This window comes from Anguilla rostrata, chromosome 18 (assembly GCF_018555375.3).
Source record: "Anguilla rostrata isolate EN2019 chromosome 18, ASM1855537v3, whole genome shotgun sequence".
NCBI lineage: Eukaryota > Metazoa > Chordata > Actinopteri > Anguilliformes > Anguillidae > Anguilla > Anguilla rostrata.
In genome coordinates this window covers 3922219-3941510 of record NC_057950.1, presented here as the reverse complement: position 1 = coordinate 3941510, position 19292 = coordinate 3922219, and the positions used below count along the sequence as shown (strand labels likewise).

The 19292-nt window shown below is 43.5% G+C and overlaps 1 protein-coding gene across 1 annotated transcript in view; it reads left to right on the top strand.

Moving 5' to 3' along the window:
• Positions 1-16427, top strand: part of LOC135244477 (collagen alpha-1(XXIII) chain-like) — a 42686-nt gene extending 26259 nt beyond the window's left edge. Inside the window, exon 3 of the mRNA XM_064316799.1 lies at positions 16315-16427. Coding sequence (XP_064172869.1) covers positions 16315-16412 — 98 coding nt within the window. The 3' untranslated portion in view covers positions 16413-16427. The remainder of the gene's footprint in view (positions 1-16314) is intronic.
• Positions 16428-19292: the final 2865 nt, after the last annotated feature.

Here is a 19292-nt window from a genome sequence, read left to right as displayed (position 1 = left end):
AGTTCCCAGCTCACCTATCGCACAAAGCTGAACTATGGCTGAGCTTACTCGTACACAGACATAATTTTCAAGATTGGACAAAACTGAAAAATGGTCAACAAAGCCCTGGCCCACAGGCCTGAAAGTAATTTCCAGAAGGAGCTTAGCAACAATGCGCCTTTCTGGAAGATCCTATATTGATTGTTGGAAACACATAATAAACTGCGTGACAAGATAGTGTTCAAAGATTTGATTAATTACTCCTGATGACAAAGGTAGGTAGAACTCAACTCCATTTTAATATATGTGTATGTACACTGACATACGTGCTCACGGCTGCTTGTCATTATCCTCATGAATTTGAAATCAATCATCTGCTCAAATAATCTTGTAATTTGGTGTGTCAGTGTCTATCCTTCAAACATTATCCTGAAAGAGTGTTTATGGCTGTTTCCCATGTCTCAGGCTCCCACAGTACATTGCAAAGTCATTTTCTGTGATGCCTATACAAAGTTGGTGAGACTTGGTGGGAATTACATTCGCGTTTCGGTGTTCAGTTGACTCTCTCATCCAGAGGGACTTGCAGGTGACATGTTTTCATATACTCCATTCAGACAACTAGTTTTACTGAAGAAATTCAGGGAAGTACCTCATTCAAGGGTAGAACAGCAATGCTCTCCAAAAGCCTGAAGCCTCCAAAGGTGCCACTTGTCCCTTGTCATTTCTAGTAGCAACAGTTTTTAACGCTTATCTTAACTAAAAAAAAAAAAAAGTCAGATAGTGGGGGGGTGACTCCGGTGCTGGGTTATCAGATGTGTTTGAAGCTGGGATGGGGAGGGGGGGGGGGGTGGTTGGGGGTGTGTTGGAACAGCTTCCCCAGCTGTGTAATGGGAGAGCTGGTGCATGTGGTGGGGGGAGGGATGTGGGGGGACAGCACAGATCTCAAACGGTCCTCTGCGGTTAGAAAAAGGTCCCACGGACAGTTGGTTTGCTCATCTAGGTGCTCGGCGGCTGCTTGATGTCCCCAAGATAAACAGGGCTATTTACTGTTGGCCAGGACCCCTTTTTACGAGCCTACAGGATCCTCTTAAGGACAGGACCCTTTGCGAGTTGCCAAGCAGACGCACGCTGGGATGACATGGTCTGGGAAGGGGGTGGGGGATCAGACGATCGTTGCCGAGGCCCGCCATCTAAGAGGGGCAGCGAGCGCGAACGGACGAGTCCCAGTCACCACCCAGGAATGCAGCAACCTCAGCTTGCCCTCCTGAACCCAGGAGCTGCACTGCAACCTACTTCAAACAGGCCACTTCAACAAACAGTGCTTTCCCCCCTGTGTTTGCAGAGACGACGGGGGAGGGGGGTATTAAATCATTAGCAACATTCTTTTTAGGAAAAATATGGGGAAACAGTAAGCCTAGTAAGCAGTAGTTTGATGTGCGTTCACGTCAGTTCATCACCGTCGCATCTGTGGGCCTGTGATGTAAGATGACTTAGCAAGTGCTTTTTCCTTATTTTTGTGGGTAGTTATTTTAGTTATCATTCAGATTCCCAAAACCCTGCCCTTGCACGAGGGAGAAAGAAGATGTTTGCACACAATTCAACAGATAAGTGATATTTTTTGTCATATTGTTCTAAAACTGATAAACAGAAGTGCTATTTAAAGCACTAATAAGGGACTAATAAAGGATTATCTTATTTCCTCATATTAAACCACAATGCTTAATTATTTTTGTGTTTTACAAATGTAAATATGGTTCATCATGCTTTGGAATGCAGCATGGGGATATTTTACTTTTTCCATAAGAGCAGCTGGGGCATCTCAAACATAAAGCACATAAAAACTAAAGCACCCCCCACTTGTTTTAGGGGTGGTCTTCATTCCTCACCCTCTTTTAAGGAGCCGGTTAGAGTCACCTCTTGACATGGGTTTTCCCAGAACTGAATCAGAGTAGTGAGCGAAAACACTTACCCCGCCCCTACCAATGTAGCCGTGGAGCCCCTGGTGAAAGGTGAAGACCTTCCGGATTAAGAAACACTCCTGAGCATCAAATTTGATATCATAATTTACAGTACTCCAAGCACGGGGTGCCTTTCAGAGGCCAGGGACGGGGGGGGGACGCTATCAACCTGTCAAGGACGCTGTGGTAATCCAGGATTTGAGGTCTCTATGTGCCAAACCAGGCTCAAAATGGGGGGCCCTCATGTTTACCACCCATCAATACCAGCTCCCAGAGACCTAATGCAGCAAGTGTTCAACGGAAGTGGTGGGGAGTGTATGGAGGGGGAGAGTCCACAAAGCATACATTTGATTTACCGCACAAGCGTATGAGAACCTAATCCATATCTTTATCCGGTGCGCCCGATTCAGTTTCGCAAAACGTGTGAGAGCTGGAGACCTGCAACAGACGGATACGGTTGATGAGCTAGAGAGACATGTTTTTTTGGAGTGGGGTTGAAGGGGTGTTTTGACAGCATGCAGAAGGTACGAGGGATGGGGTTACTAATTACGCAACTGGACATGATTTATGTCCGTACAACAATAAATCTGCACATCCGTTCTGCTATATGACAAGATAGTTGCTATAAACACACACCAAAAGTTTGTGGCATTTGACATAATTGGCTAAAGTACCTTATTAATTTGCTATTAAATAGAGCCTTATTCAGGGGTACTGCTTATAGTAGTATGTCATATATATGGCTCATAGTAACCCCCCACCTGCAGACAGAGTCTGTGCAGGTGAGGTAACTGCCCAGCCACTGGCTGCCCACTAGCAGCCCACCATCAGCACTGACGTTTGCCCATCAGTGGGTGGCATATTGGCACTATTACCAAAAAAGTGCTGACATGGTTCCAATTTGCAAAACAGTGACCCGATAGGCCCTTTTCTTGCCGGGTATCTTGTGCGAACAGAAGTGGGGCTCCACCAGGGATTATGGGAGTTCCACAAAGCTAAACACGGGGAAAATAAAACCCACTGAAAACAGCGGATTTTTTGTATGGCTAGGCTTTATTAGCGGCAATGCACGCTCTGCTGGCCCGATTCACATGGCCGGGTCCAGCGGGGCAGTCTCGTTGCCTTTTGTCCTCTGGCGCCTCGATGATTTGCGGCCTGTCAGAATGCTTGGCCGCGGCTCGCGGGTGTCCGTGTCACCGGAATGAACTTCGGGGACGTGAGAATTAAACAAACACCTGCGTTTAGTAGCAGGTTCATTTTACCGAGATGATTTTACGGTGTGAGACCCCGACACGGTTGAGTTATGACACGACCGCGTTCCAGGTCTGTGGACGCCTTTGTCACCTAATTAAAAAGAGAACATAGTCCCTATGAGTCTGATTACTCTAAGACTGAGGAATAGCGTCTCACCCAAGTGGGTCAGTGCGTTGTATGACTCAGTATTTAGATATGTAGCCCTTCTAGATATTGGACTTAAGTGGACTTGATCCTGAGTTTGGTTACTCTGTTGTAAGTCGCTCTGGATAAGAGCGTCAGCTAAATGCCTATAATGTAATGTAATGTAATGTAAAGCCTTCATAATTATTTTCCCTAATTTTAAATGATTGAAGATGTAATATATAGTGGCATAAATAAAAACTATTAGAACAAGAAAGTGACAAAATCTGAAGCCTGAAAAGTTTTTGGGGAAACCTGAAACTACCCTATGGATAGCTAAAAAAGTATTTATGCAGTGGCCCATCCTTCTGGGAGGCTTGCAGCGGGTGCCATCTCATGGACGCCGCTTGGGCAAGCACAGCTGGTCACGCTCCGCCCCATGGGGCTCCGCCTGAATGATCTGACAGGCTGTGGGTGAGAGCGGGCACACTCATCTCACCGGGGTAGGGTCATGTTTTGGGGGGTATCTGAAACACGCGCACGGCAGATGTTTTTAAACAAGTCCCCCCCCAACCGCCCCTCACCACTTGTCCTTTTGATTCTAATTAGCACCCATAGTAGCTCATGCAGTTTTGGATTTTGAGTTTTATTGGATTCTTTGTCACGCCTCACTGAGCACCTGGGCTTTGAAGTCAGTGCTTTTCTGAGGTGCGTGACCAGTGGCCACCTTGGTGTTACCTACCTCAAATCGCTGTGCAGCGGCTGTTCTGAGGGTCTCCTCGGGATAATGGGAATTGTCCCACAAAATGCAAACAGAAGTGAAAGTTCATAAATGTTGAGCGTTTGGTCGAGTGTTAATTTATAAAAAACACAGTCAAATAATGATTTTACTAATCATAAAAGTTAATGTGTATCTGTGCTGTGTTTATGCAATGTGCATTAGGGAGGTTTTGTTGTATTTTTGCAGATAAGATACTTTTACATGGCCTAACTGACCCTGCCAATCGACACGCACAAGCTCTTTTTCATTTGAAAACCACCAATCATTGCTAAGAACTGCGGACTCTGTGGGCATTTTCATTACTTTAAATGCAAGGATAACCCTTCTTCAGAAAAATAGCCCGAGGCTGTACCAGGTTGAAGTTTGATCTTCCTGTCTTTTCAGGGTCTCAAGAAAGTGGTGACTGTTAAATCTATTGCGGGGTGAATGATTGTTTGCTCAGAAGAGTGTACTTCCTCCAGAGAAGAAAGAGAGTTAGAGTGTTAGTGTTAGAGGGGGGCTGGCGAGACGTGCCTGATTTTTCGTCTGAAACTTGAAAAAGTCCATATGGACTTGGTGATGCTCACATCTGAGAGACAGAAGAAAAACAAACTTTGCTTTTGTACTGACATTTGTTGGAGGGGGGTCAATGTTATGCCTTTCTCTGTGATTGTTTTAATCAATCAGGAGGACTCAATTTCAAACACTGCAGCAGCTTCTTTGTGTTTATCATCTTCTCTGGAACATCTTCATTGTAAAATTCATTCATTCAAATTGCTGTCTGGATGCAAGCCGCTGACAAAAAAAAACTCCAATTAATGACTATTGCTTCAAAAAGCAATTGTGTAACAGTTGTTGGTAAGACAAGGCTGTCCCTGGAATGGAAGTGCTGAAGTTAGTGGCAAACTCGCAGCCGAAGCCCCGGCTCTCTCAGCCGGAAACAGAGTGGGACCCCGCTCCCGCGGGGAGTGCGACGGAGCGGTCTGCTCCTCGCTGACTCCCCCGGAATGCCGTCTCCATTCTCCCCCCCCCCGCCTCCCCTGTCACCGTGCCATCGGCTCCCATGGAGACCGGCTGCCGGAGGGGCGAGCGGCCAACCGAAACCTTACCTGTGAGGCCGAGCAGCATCGGCGTGCCGGCCGTGGGAGGGAGGCACGGAGAGGTGGCAGTCCAGGATCAGGCCGCTGATTGGATGCTTCGAATAAGCAGATTTTATGAGGAGGGAATCTGCTTTCCAGCAGCCAGTGCTTGGGACACCTGTAATGAGGCCGAGTTTAAATTTCAAAAATGGGTCCGTTACTGCGGCTGTCGGAAGGGGGAACGGTAAAGTCGATCGGATCACTTGGCGGATGCGAGAGGCAGATGTGGAGGAAATCCCTTGAAGATCCAAGCGGCAGCAGATTCTGTCTGCGCAGTGCAGGGCAGTGCAGACATCTGGAAAGCTGCGCAAGGTTGGACGCTTCACATTGACGGAACGCAGTTAGGGAAATGGACTCCGGGCATTCGGCACCCTGGAGGAAATAGTGGAGTGAGGTTTACTGGAAAGGGGGCTAGAAAAAGACTCAGCAGATTTTAAAATGTGTGCTTCCTTTATCGCGGATTTCCACAGGAACAGGACGCAAACAGAAGATGAATGTTCACACTTGATATTACGGTCCCTTTTATGCAGACTTATCCCAGGGCTGGGAATTATTATGATTGCATGTGCGTTAGCTTTTTATAATTATTTACGTTTTTAAAAAAAAACATTTAGTTTGTTTAGAAAAGATTTGGCAAATGACATAACATAACAGGCATTTAGCAGATGCTCTTATCCAGAGCGAATTACACAACTTAAAAAAAAAACACATTTACATTGAATCCATTTATACAGCTGGATATATACTGAAGCAATGCAGGTAAAGAACCTTGCTCAAGGGTACAATGGCAGTGTCCTACCCGGTTATCAAACCCTGTGAACATTAGGTTACAAGGCCAGTTCCTCACCCATTACACTACACTTCCGCCCGTTTTAAATTAAAGTTACTAGCTAGATGAAATGTTAACCGCAGTGCATATGCATGACGATTTTATTGATTCTGTTTACTGTAACACAACGCCAATGAAAGGCTCCTGCGGTGATGTGGGATATCAGTTCGGTAGCACACAAGATTATTTTGAGATGTAAAGGAGAAGGAGAGGAACATGTACTCATGTGCCCGGCAACAGTCCTTAACTAAGCACGGCGTGTCTTCGGACGTAGGAGTTTACAATCGCCATGCGTGATTCAAGTCTTAGCTTTCCTCTCTCACGTCCGAGAGGGTAGCGGAGGGTTGTGGGTTAACAGTCTTGTCAGTCATAATTCCACTGCGCTAGACTGAGACCTGCGTCTGTGGCAGAGTCTGCTTTTCTCATCTGGACATCTCCACCTTTCCAAGGAACCCAATACTTTCATCTGAATCTTTTTTTAAGCGGTTGACATTGTTTGTCTTTTTAGTAGACCTGTCATCCTTCAACGGGCCTAGTTTATTTTCACATCCTGTTTAGCTGAACGGAAGACAACTGACTGGACAGGCTTGGCTTCTTTGTACGGTGTAAGAGTCATGCTATCCACTGGACCAAAATTACAGTTTATTATTGGAATATCCTAATATTTTTATATACAGTATAGTTTATTTATAACAGCATTAAAGTCCCCCAAACTTCTGCTTGAAATATATACATTTTCCTGAGAACTGCATATGGGAATTACATTAGAAAGAAAAAAACTTGAATTCTTCAGTCAAATTCACTCCAAATTCATTCAAGGGGTTTGGCTAGCATGATGGGGAACTCAAAATGCTTCAGAATTACCAATAAAGGCGTGCATTGTTTGTACTTTTTTTACAATTTGTACAATTTACCTCAGGTTAAGTACTGACATGTTTATGAAGCCAACACCCAGCCACTTTTAAACTGTCTTTAATGTTTAGAGCCATAGCCATCCAGTGTATGTGTGCATATGTTTGTTTGGGCACGGGGTACCACAGTGTTTTTAACACTACTGACGGTGGTTCAAAATCTAATTCAAACTATGAAGATGACCTGTCCGTATGAACGGCAAATGAAAAGCAAGGGACTGTCCCCAGAAATCAGTCAAGGTAGTCAGTCCATCCAGCATTAGGCTCAGGGGCAGAGTTATTTCAGGTGGGCCAGCCAGGTTCACACCTCTAGACTCAAGGAGACAGAAGAAATTGCCAACAATCTTCCCTCCTAAATATCCAGACTCAGATATACCCCTTAGATTAGATTTGTATCAAGGAGTTTAACCCACACGACTTCTATCACACACACATTACTTTTTTATGTTATATATAATACAAAAGAAGGCAAATTTATTTCAATTGCAGACTATTCTGCTGTATTTTTAACTGTTTAACCGATGGAGGGGCGATAAGTATCAATCCCCGCAGATGGAAAATCTGTTTGTTCTCATTCTCAGAGCTAAGCAGCCCATTCTTCGAAGCCTCTAAACACTTAAAATTCTTGTGATGTTTATGCCAAAGAGTCTGCTTTCCCAATTACCTAATGGGCGAACTGGTCTCGTCTGCTTTCCCTTAAAAGCTGGACGCCGCATAGTGTTCATTGGCCCGAAGCCAGCTCCACACATGGAAAAGGCATCGAGTTCCCCTCATTTATTTCGGCAATGTGGTGAAGTCTGCTCTCTCCAAGCTTCTGTTTTAATGACTGCGGCCCAGCAAGACACCTCCCACCCCCCCCTCGTTCCTGGTAACCCTATATTAAAGGACATCAACCGAAATCCCAGTCGCACTTCATTGGGCGCTTGGCCGCGAGGCAGTGTTATGAAAGCGGGTGGCTTGCGTGCGCGGTAGCGGTCTCCGTCGCGGCGTCTGCGGTGTGTGGTAACACAGTTCTGCCAGGAAAGCACGGGAGTGAGTCACTGGCCAAAGAGAGTCCATACTGAGGACAGTATGTCCTGTGTTTTGACAGTGATGAGCAAAAAAAATGGGACAATTAGAGGCTCAGCTGTTTCTTGACCAGTGAAAGAACACTTTTAATTCTGAAGAAAACCCCATTTTCAATGGACAAATAGATCAAGAACACTCTCCAGGATGTTGGCATAGATGTGCCAAGGACTACCATAAAGAGAAAACTACATACAGCATAACCTCAGTGGCTTCATCACAAGATGCAAACCACTGCTAAGCCCCAAGAACAGAACGACCAGGTCAGAGTTTGCTAAGAAGTACATTAAAAAAAACATGAGTTCTGGAACAAAGTCTTATGGATAGATGAGATGCGTATTAACCTGTACTAAAGTGATGGAAAGAGGAAAGTGTGGAGAAAGTAAATAGGTCATGATCCATATCCCCCCTACTAAACTGTGAAGCATGGTAGAAGCAGTGTTATGGCTTTGGCATGTATGGCTGCCACTGGAACTGGCTGCCTGGACGATTTGGCTGCTGATGGCAGCAGGATGTATCCTGAAGAGTACAGAAACATCTTATCTGCTCAGATCCAACCAAATGCCTCAAAAATCACTGGACAGCACTTCACTTTGAAGCAGGTCAATGACCCCAAACATACTGCTGAAGTTTTTCAGGGCAAAAACTGTAATGTTCTTGACTGCCCAAGTCAATGACCTGATCTGAATCCAATTGAACACGTGTTTGCGGAAGACAAGACTGAAGGCAAAATGCCCCAGATTTTTTTTTTCTCCAAAGGTCAAACTCTGAATAGTCTCTTACAGATTCTTAAATACGATAACTTCCGTCGTCTTCCGAAATTGCTCACTCAGCGTGGTTTTTCTCCATTATGTTTTTAATTCGTCCTGAAAATCAAAGAGGGAAAAAAGGCAAGCGTGCACATTACGATTAGCACTGGCTCAGTTAAAGCATTAACCATGCAAAAAGCAAACATGTCCGGGTTGTTTTTTCTGCACGGTTGGTTATATTGTTGTTGTTTTAACCTTATACTGTGCGTGTTACCCATTGCCATGTGTAAATAATGTGTTGGTGGGCCATAAATCAACGGGAACCCCCCCCCCGGTTAAGGTCCCCTAGTCTGTGTTTAGCGTGCGGTCAGAGGAAGGACCAAGCGTCCGTGTGCTGCCGGCTGATGATGTCACAGGCCTCTGCCTTCAGGCCTACACTGTGGTTAATGACAATAATCAGGCCTGTGTCAAACAGTGACAGAATTCACCTACTACACTTATTAATAGGATATTAATGGTAAGAATATCAATTTACAGCATGTAGAAATGTGTGGATAGATATTAATAGTGAATTTATTCTTTTTTTAAAGTCAGGGGCCTTATAAGTCAGTCTTTTCTGCTTTTAGGTCTGTTCAAAATTTTTTGAAAATATCTAAAATGAAATTTTAGATTTGCCATTACATAAAATAATAAAAATGTGCACATAATGAAACTAGGAAGACATTTTTCAAAAATTGTTTAGTTTAAGATATTCAGACAATGGGCTAAGACAACGGCGCTTTGGACCTTAGGCATTAAAATAGAGCCATATTGCGAAATAACGGAAGGCAATGTTTTTTCATTTGTATTATAAAACAGGGTAAGTACGGTATGTACCATATTTGAATAATTATCTTTACTTGTAGGCACTCTGACAAGCTACCTCATTAGATAAAGTTATCTTGTGTTGATAAGTCCTATAATTTTTTGGAAGTGGCAACAAAAATAATCATACAGGTCATAATAGGAAGGGAGGAAATATCTTTGATTGCCCTCTCAACCGGTCTTCTCAAACAAAACCCTGTCTTCCTCTTTTGTGGGATGGAATCCAAACACTAGCAAAGGAATGTACCTACAATGAATTATTACAGTTACGTGCTAAATTCAATGCACTGCTTAATTTGGTTGACGCCTAACAATTTAGGAAGTGCAGAATGCAGTATTTGTCATGGTGCTAGGAAAGATAGTTAAATATCACAATGGCGACTGAAGTGCTTACCTGTGGAACATCCTGAGAAAATTTGCAAGGTCATTTGGCATTTGCTGTTAAGACACGCATATGCCTGACAGAAAAAAGCAGCCTCACATGGGCTGTGTCTGCATGGGACATTTTCCTCATCAGGTACAAAGTCAAGAGAGTCGAAACCGAATTGCTTTAGCGTCTGTCATGTTTCATCTGGGGCTAATACCGTTTTCCTTTTTTAATCCGTGCTTTATTTTACGAAAGACAACCTGACCTTCGACCGGGGGGAAGGGGCTTTTCGAAATGTCATTTGTTGGAAAAACAACTGTCCTTTATGTCTCTGTTCGAAGGTCCAGCTTCTTGTTTCTTCAAAGGACGCCTTTTGTGGCAGCGAGCTCAAACGCTTTTCTCTTTTGACTTTTGTGCTCAGCCAATCCATAGCCCCGGGCCCTGCAAACAGCCCAGAGCAAACAAAGCCGACCTGTCAGCCAGCAATGAAAGGAACATGCATTTCAATGCAAACCCACTGTTTACCTGATGAAAGAGGAAAGGGAAATCCCTACTAAAAGCAAAAGTTGGATGCAAAGACCTGACCACGCATTTCAAATGATTATATGTGAATAGTCCGAGTGAACTGTTGGAGAGGGGGGAAAAATAAACATTGGCTCCGGCCATCCTACAGATTTTCTTGGTCTCGCAACATAATTATGAGTGGAATATCTTCAACAGATGGTCAGTAAATAAATATGAGCTTGACATAAATTTAAATGATATATTTTCCTATATTTTTGCTTTCATATTTTAACATACATTAGCTCATTAATTTCTTCACATGGGTTTGTAAGACCCATTCGAATGTCTGTAAGCTGACCTTTAAATTAATTCCACACAGGATTTTCCTTTCAACCATAATTGTATGGAAATGTCCCATAACACAGGCCACAAAACGTGAAAGAAGAAAGCAAACAGAAGGCCGACTGAGGGCGTTTCACCACATGTAGTACAGGATGTTTTTCTGCGATGCTGGGGCCACTGACAAATGTGTAATTGTGATTAAATTCCAGTTAGAGCTAAAATTCAGTTGTTACTGTCTCCAGTCTATAATTTAAATAAGGGGGGGGCGGGTTAGGGGATTAATGCTGTGCAGCAACAAAAGCCAGATTTATGCACCTCTCTCCCTGCTCCCCAGTCCAGTGGACTGAAGTAGGAAAGCCTTTCTTCTGTCCAGACTGGTGTAGCTCCTTGAAAATTTTAATGCATGCTTTTTCCTCTGAGAGTAATTTGGGAGAATAAATGGCAAAGTCAAGCTAATGGTAGTCTTTCTGGCACAAAGACAATGTAGGCTTTGTGGTGATCTCTTGTAAGCAGCACATTATTTAATGTAATTTTTTAAATCTCGGATTTAGAATGGTTTTTTTCTGTGAGGTCTTTTTTTTTTTTGGTCCAAGGCTGCTAGGAGAAAATAGTTCAGTTTTTAACCAGCCCTTGTTTTTTGGCATGTGGCAGCAATGAGGAGAATGCCAGGTCTCTCGCTGCAGACATTCTGGAACCAGCAGCTATTGAATAAGAGCAGGGTGCACCGTGATGGAGGGCATTTAAGTCATCACACATACTCAGGCTGGTACCAAGAGAGTACATTTCTGGGGTGAGCCGTGCCAGTGTGTTGGGATCTCTGCACCTCAACATCATTTATTTTGTGTATGTGATTTCTTAAGTTATATTTTACACACAAAGTTTAACTCAACATAACCAAGTTTTTTTTTTTACACAACTGTAATGCCAATATATTTTAAAAATTAAGTTCACGCAATGCTAATGCCTCAAAGATACAATGTCGCACAACACCTTAGCACTGCATCTTAAATTTGCAAGTTAAGAATATATAGCCTAAATGGATCCTAGATATAAATTCAGGAAAAAAATTACATCCTCGGACTATTAAAAGAAATAAAACATAAACTGCAAGAACAGATCCAGCTTCTTTTGGTAGACCAGAAACACATAACCTGTGAATGAATCCTCCATTGCTTTATCTCTTTGACCTCCTCAGGAAATCAGCTGAGTGTTACCTCATAGGGTTCAAGAGGAGAAACCTTTGTTTCTGACCTTACTGTTCCATGTCACACGTTTCCTCAGTCAAAACCTCCAGGGCCTTGGACAAGTGACAGTTTAACACTAAAGGGGAAATGGGTGGGTCTGCTTCTTTTTCCGCATGGGACGTTAGATCGCGTGCAAAGGTACGATCGAGTCGGGGGGAGTCGGACGACAACCCCAAAAACCCGGGGCCAAAAATGGCCAGCGAGAACAAGATGGGGAGGTGCGGTCGGTAGCTCTGAGGAGGTCTTGTCATGCCATTCATGCTTTTCCAGGAAGCTTCGCTTTCAGCTCTGTTCGGACGGCGGATATAAATAACACGCAAAGGAGCACCGGGGCCACAGGCTCCAGGCCTGTCCCCCTATGCGCTCACTAAGTGTGCTCTCTTGGCAAGGCCATTGTCACATGGAATGATAAACAAAAATGTCAGATGTTTCCGTGTTTGGTGAGGCTGAGTGTAACTGATGACTCCATTTCCATTTTCTCCAGTAGGGTACAGTGGTCTTTTACATTCAACTCCAGCAATTAGTCAAATTAAGGCAATTAATGACTTGAGGGTTTCTCATGGGCAATGACTGTTAATTCTGGAGATTGACAAGAATTTAACCTCAGCTTCTGGTGAGGCAGTGACAATAATTGTGATCGAAAAGCACTTTTTGTGTAAGTGTGTGTGTGGGTATCTACAGTATGTGTGTGTGTGTGTGTGTGAGAGAGAGAGAGAGAGAATGTGTGTGTGTGAAGGATAATCTGACTACCACCATTATGAGTAAATCATCACATACACCATTTTTAATCAGAAAGCTCACCATTGTCTACTGAGGCAGAATGGGAGCGTTTTAACCAATCACACTAGGAGATCATTACAAAGCCCAATTCAGTATCCAGTCTTGGAACTCGGGCCTCTGAGGAGTCACCCAGCACCTGGGGATCTTTGCTAACTTCAGTCAGGCCTTTGGTTTTAAATGAGGGTGTCAAACTGAAGTCCTGGAGGGCTGCAATGGATGAGGTTTCTGTTCAATTTGAAAACGTGACAGTGTATGTGGACTCTTTGCCAATCAGTGTCTTAAATTAAGCACTTTAAATGCTAAAACACACCAAAACCAGCAGCTACTGTGGCCCTCCAGGACTTATGTCTGACAACTTTGGTTCAACGTAAGTTTACAGTTTTGAAGTGGGGATCTCTCACCAGGAACATTTCCCCATAACAATTTTAGATGAACAAGGGAGGCAACAAAGCGCAGATCTGGTCCACTTGTCTAGACATGATATTTTTGTAGAAGTCTCAGAATCTGATCAGCCCCTTTGTTGGTGTTTATTGGTTTCCTGCAGATGGCCGAGGTGTGTGAAAAAAGGATATTGGTCTCTTAAAAGGCAGCTAATCTTTTTGTCTTTTAGGAGACACCGTACTGTGGGTTTTATTTGGAACCCAAGCAGATTTATATATGGCAATAGTAGTAGTGAAAAGGCATGGAATTTGTTAAATGATTTTTCCAGATCAGAATAAGACATGGGCATTTTGTCAAACAAGAGAAGTGGAAAAGTTCAGTTTTCTGTGTTCTCGGCAGATTTATGTGTGTAAATTCAGATCACTGTTTGCATAACCGCAGGAAGAACTCCTCCAAGTGTAAAATGGCTCTTGCAGGAAAGGAATCAATTGGCTGATGTTATTGCAAAGTATCCTGTATGTATTTTGGATATTTCAATGATGCTGAACTTAGTCACACCAAGTACAATGAAGGGTCCATGAATATTTCGATATATTTCTAAATGAAGCACATATTGATACTGACAATATGACAATTTCACTAACATTGAACTACTGGATATATTGAATACAGCATAAATATAGTTTCACAAAAATCCAATTATAAATGAATAATGTAAATGCTACATTATGAATCCTAGTCCAAACCCAATACAATCTGGGTTTCGGTGGCAAATGTGAGGAACATTTTCTGGACATAGCTAGCTAGCTAACTAACTAACTAACCAGCGACAACCAGTTTGACAGTTTAAAGACTTTAATGTTAATCAAAATAACATGCCAGTTTGCTCACTGTTTCCTGTGAGTATCAGGAATAAATCATACAGTGTAATCCAAAGGCCTTTGCCAATAAAGTCAGTCTTCACATTTTGTTCTTTCGATCTTCACGCAGCTAATTTAAGCAAATGCTTAAAACGAAATTCAAGCCAGCTCATATCCATATAAACATAGCCTGTTTTTCTCTCACTAATTTAATAACATCAAAAGCATAGCCTTCCCACTCTTGAACACTAGAACAATAAAAAAACAAGAAACTAGGAGAATTTACCCATGAGATCAGATTTTACTTTCGCAACATCAAAAGACAATTGGCTCTGTGAAAATGATAGGCATGTACTCATTATTATTATTGCATTGCTATGGTCAGAATAAAATAATCATATGTACCGTAATATATGACAAAGTACACCTTAACAAGATTGTATGATTGACTGAGCCAAAGTATTTTATAGGCCACCAGAGGGTGGGTGTGTTTTACCTCTGAGGATATTTAGAGGTTATGTTCCTTCAATATTTGATTATTTAGATACATTCCATCAATATATAGATATTGCTGGACTCTAGTACAATGTCCAGTTTTGATTGGGAAAATTGGTAGTAATGGTAGGCTCTCTCATATCGTTGGATTGCAACTGTTTTCCTGTTCTTTTTAGGCTGAGCACATTATTGAAATATCATTTATGTGTACAATTACAATACTTGCAAAAATTGTTGAGTTACTCACAACAAATCCAGTTGTTTACCCACTATAAAGCATAATTATGCTGCATGCCTACGCCATACTGCAGCGTTTAAAAAAACCCAAAAAAAACGCATGTAACCGCACAGTCAGTCATCCGCAAATTATTTCATTAGATGCAAAAAGCTCAAAGTGAAATAAGAATTTGGTCTAGAGGCTGCCTAACCCTTATGTGCACTGTAAAGCAGCACTGAGAGCTGGCCTATGGCTCTACCCCTTCTAGTTGGCAAAGCTTGCATAACATCAAGCAGCGCCTTTGGCTCTCCTCTCTGGCTTGCTTGGGCAATTAAATTCCTCTTCTACACTTACAGTATACGGAAGCCTGAAAGACGACACATTTGTTCAGGGCACTACTGTGTTTATGGGGGTGGGGGAGGGACAACTGGAGGAGCAGAGAATCCAAGAGGAACGGCGGGTATTTTCAGCACCGGAATTCCACAGGTTATTCCTGGAGACGTATATCGCAGAGCAGCGGCCGTCTTAAGATGGCGTCCCACCTGCCTCGAGGCCTCCAGTGTACTCAAACAACACTAAAGGTCACGTCGATATAGCAAAGAGGGAAAGTACAACTTTTCATTTTTTATTTGACTCGGCCTCAAAGGTTATGTCTTTTTGAGACCTACTGCACTGTGACACAAGATTCAGTAGCATTCAACATTTGTAGGTTGTAGAATATGACTACGGATACAAGAGGCGATGTTTTCAGTATTCAGACTACTTATTGTCTCAAATATTATTACTAATTAATGCAGACTACACAAAGACCAGCAATAAAACTTCACCTTGGCAGGCATCAAGACCTCAAAATTAACCCCAAATTTACAACAGCAACTGAACGTAGATTTTCACAGACTGTATCACCGAATTAGCAAGCCATGGTGTGTAAAGCCCAATGAGAGAGGACTTTTTTAAGCATCATCACTCGGACTATATTTGAAGATTCCCTTCCAATGTGCCTTTGGACCAAGGTTGTCTATAGATGTCCCAGAGCGGGATGGGTAACAGGATGTGATGGGGGGCTTAGTATGCAGCAGGAATTTGAGTACACGCTTCCACATGCTTGCGTGCGGGGGTGTAATCTTTCGTTTCGTACCGGCCGGCCAAGGAGTTATATTGGAGTCCCTCGAAACTCTCCCCCGCCCACGGCTGGCTTGGGCAGGCGCAATTCATGGAGATCCTAGCCTCTCACTGTTTGCTTTGCATGAGTTTGCAACACCCCAATTGTAATAATAATTTTTTTATGAGGCTGCATGCTGAACAGTTAACGAAACCAAACTTTTACACCTGACTAGACTCATACCGTAGATTTGTTCCGGGTTAATACACATACGTAGGTGCATCTTGTGGCCTTACACAGTTGATACTGGACCGGCTGAAGTCTGAGGAAGGGCTATTGCCTCAGTGTGTAGTTCAACCCCTTGTCTAACTACAGGTTGTTTTTAAACCAGGGCCTCCTGGGTCCAGGGGAAAGAGAGGTCGCAATGGGGATCCAGGTAGGTTTCCCAGCCCTCCTGTTGTCCATGTCCTTACCTGCAGCTTTAGGTAATGGTGAGGTATCGACCCTGACAAAGTCCATGGTTTCGCTTATTTTGGTTGTTCTGCATTTTGGATATAAAGGCATATATGTGATCCTTCTTTGTGACTTTTTGTTGGTGGCTGTAATTGAGATGACAGCTGCTGGAAGTCTCCTCTGGTTGGTGGTAACTGGTGGCTCTGTTGCGTAGCAGTTAGGGAGCTGAAATTAGTGCTGCTGGTTCAAATACATGTGGGTCGCTTATTCTGTGCTCTTGAGATAAGCACCAATTAAAAATGCCTCAGGATCCCCAGTTGTGTAAATAAAATATGGAGTCTTAAAAACTAGCTATGTACACTGTTTATGGTATCTTGAGAAAATAATGTGTGGTCTTCCTTTTTTGGTGTCTTTCACGGTTCCATCCATCCATGGCCACAGTTTTGTGGTCACCAGAACATCATCTTTTTGTGTCATTATTTTTTTTTCTTCCGTCCAGCTTGCATCCAAATTATGCACTTCAGGAGTGTGATGGGTCCAAGCCGCACGCCCAAAATGTGGCCTGGCTTCGACATTTGCACACAACCTGCCACCTCAGCAGAATCGCATGATACATGTTCCTTTGGATCAGTACAAAAAACATTACTGCAATAACAGGAAAGAAAAATATATGTGAAATACAAAACGGCAATTTGTCTGCAAATGATATGGGAAATGGGAGCGCGTCATTGGTCACGTCGAGGGGGGTGCTCATTAGCTCGTTAGTCCACGCGGAGCGTCGGGAGGAAGGAAGGTGCCCCGCTCTCCCATGCCCGTAGACGGCCATCCGTAGCTCCTCTCTATCAACCTGGGACTTTACGTGGAATGAAAACCCGACCTCTGCACCCTGTCTTTTTAAATCACAGGGAAGACACACTCCACGGGGCTTTTTCCTACCAATTTCTCATTCTTCAGGAAAGCTGCAGTCTTCCCAAGCTCTCCCTAGTCTTTCCCTCCACCGGCTCCACACCATTTGACAGGAGCAATCATGTGCTCACGCAGATTCTTCATGCTCTTTCTAATTCAAATGGTCTGGAACTCCTATCGCACGCTCCTTGTTGCCTTACGTCTTACGTAAGTTCGGCTGCTTGATTACATTTTCAGTGGTAGCTGTCTTCCTCGAAAACAAATTTTTCTGACAGCCTTATTTGCAGCCCTCACAGTTGGAGACTGAGGCTGGAATGCCAGGATTCATCCTGACATGATGAGGAAATGTTACGTCATCCATGTGCATCACAATTCAGAATATAAACACTGATCTTTTGTGGGACCCATCTTACCTGGTCATATTATGATGATTGCATTGGCTTCCAGGCATTTTCAGGTTGTCTAAAGAGGCCAGTGGAAATGGTAGTTCGCACATGCTAGTGCTTTGACTTGACTTTTGATGGCACTGATTTTGATTTAGCAATTATGATGGACATCCCCTGTGACAAAGCATATATACAAAACTGAGGTGCACACCAGAACGAATGACAAAACCATTCCTGTTTTCGGTCATCATAAGATGGAAAGGGATATCCAGATACATGTTGTTGTGAAAACAACATTACTGCAAATCCCTGTGTTCCCTCAACAGCTTATTTTGCCCTTTGACCTTATCTGCAGTATCAATGTATGGCTGAGAGTATTATGTTTTGGGTACTTAGCTCTATGTCATTTTTGAATAATGACAGGTGCTCAAGATTTCATTCATTTGCCAAAACACCACGCAAACATAAACTGTCATGATTCTCTCAGAGGGATATGGGAGTTATTTTTCACCCACCGCTTGTCATAATGAATAAGAGCCCCAGGAAATGACCGGGAGCTGATCTGAGATGGCGGTAATGCAATATATACCACCCACCCCCACCCCCACCCCCCCCCCCCCCACCTCGCAGAATATACACATCTCATCACCGAAAAAAGAAAAGCAGGCCACATAATTTTATTGGATTTAATTGCTGGGCACGGGGAGGAGGCTGAGGGGCATGCTCCTGTTTCGGGGGGCCCGGGCCACAGTGTCACATTACTGCTCTCCACGCCCCCTTTTCTCCCCGTCCTCATCAATCTAGCACATTACCAGGTGGCTCCTGGGGATGCCAGAGCTGTCGGGCACGAGGAACACAGCTGGCTGGAATCGGGATGTCTGGAGAGGGTGGGGGGTGCGGCGCTGGTGTGGGGGTGGGGGTGCTAATTTTTCAGACGCAGGATCTATTGTCACTTTATTTAATGCACCAACAAGGGTTTCCAATGCATTCCAACTTTATTTTGGACGACCCGCCCAAATAGATTTGCCCCTACCCAAAAATATTTCTTTGTATTTAGTTTAGTTTTCGTATGTTGTACTTAATTTCTGTAAGTAACGCACACAAATCGCGACCCCGGTAGGCCTACGTGGAGTGTACGCACAGTGGTGCAGGGACCTAAATTTTCCATCACTTCTTAATTTGACCCATCTTTTCCCTGAGCAGTATGCTTGCCAAAGAGCAGGTGTCACCATTGATTCGGAAAAAGTCTACTCGTATACCACACGCTCTTTCATTTAGAGTTTAAAAAAAATGTATGTTGTTGCAAGTGCAAACACCCTGCCCCCCCCGCCCAGCAACACCACTGCCCACTGGAAACAATTACCAGCTATGCTTTTGAAATTAAAATGCAGTGTCTGCCTCCACAGGACGTTCAATTAACAGTATCTCCAGCAAGGATGTAGACAAAAATGATTTCTGAGACCCTTGCTATATTCATTTTATGCAGGCTCAGTGATTAAGTACTTACTGTTGAATGTCTCGAAGGCTAGCCAGAAGGAACTGGACTTGGCTTGACCATTTTTGCAGTATAAAAGAACTATACCGTGAAGACAATGATTCTAGCCAATAAAGAAAGGTCAGATAT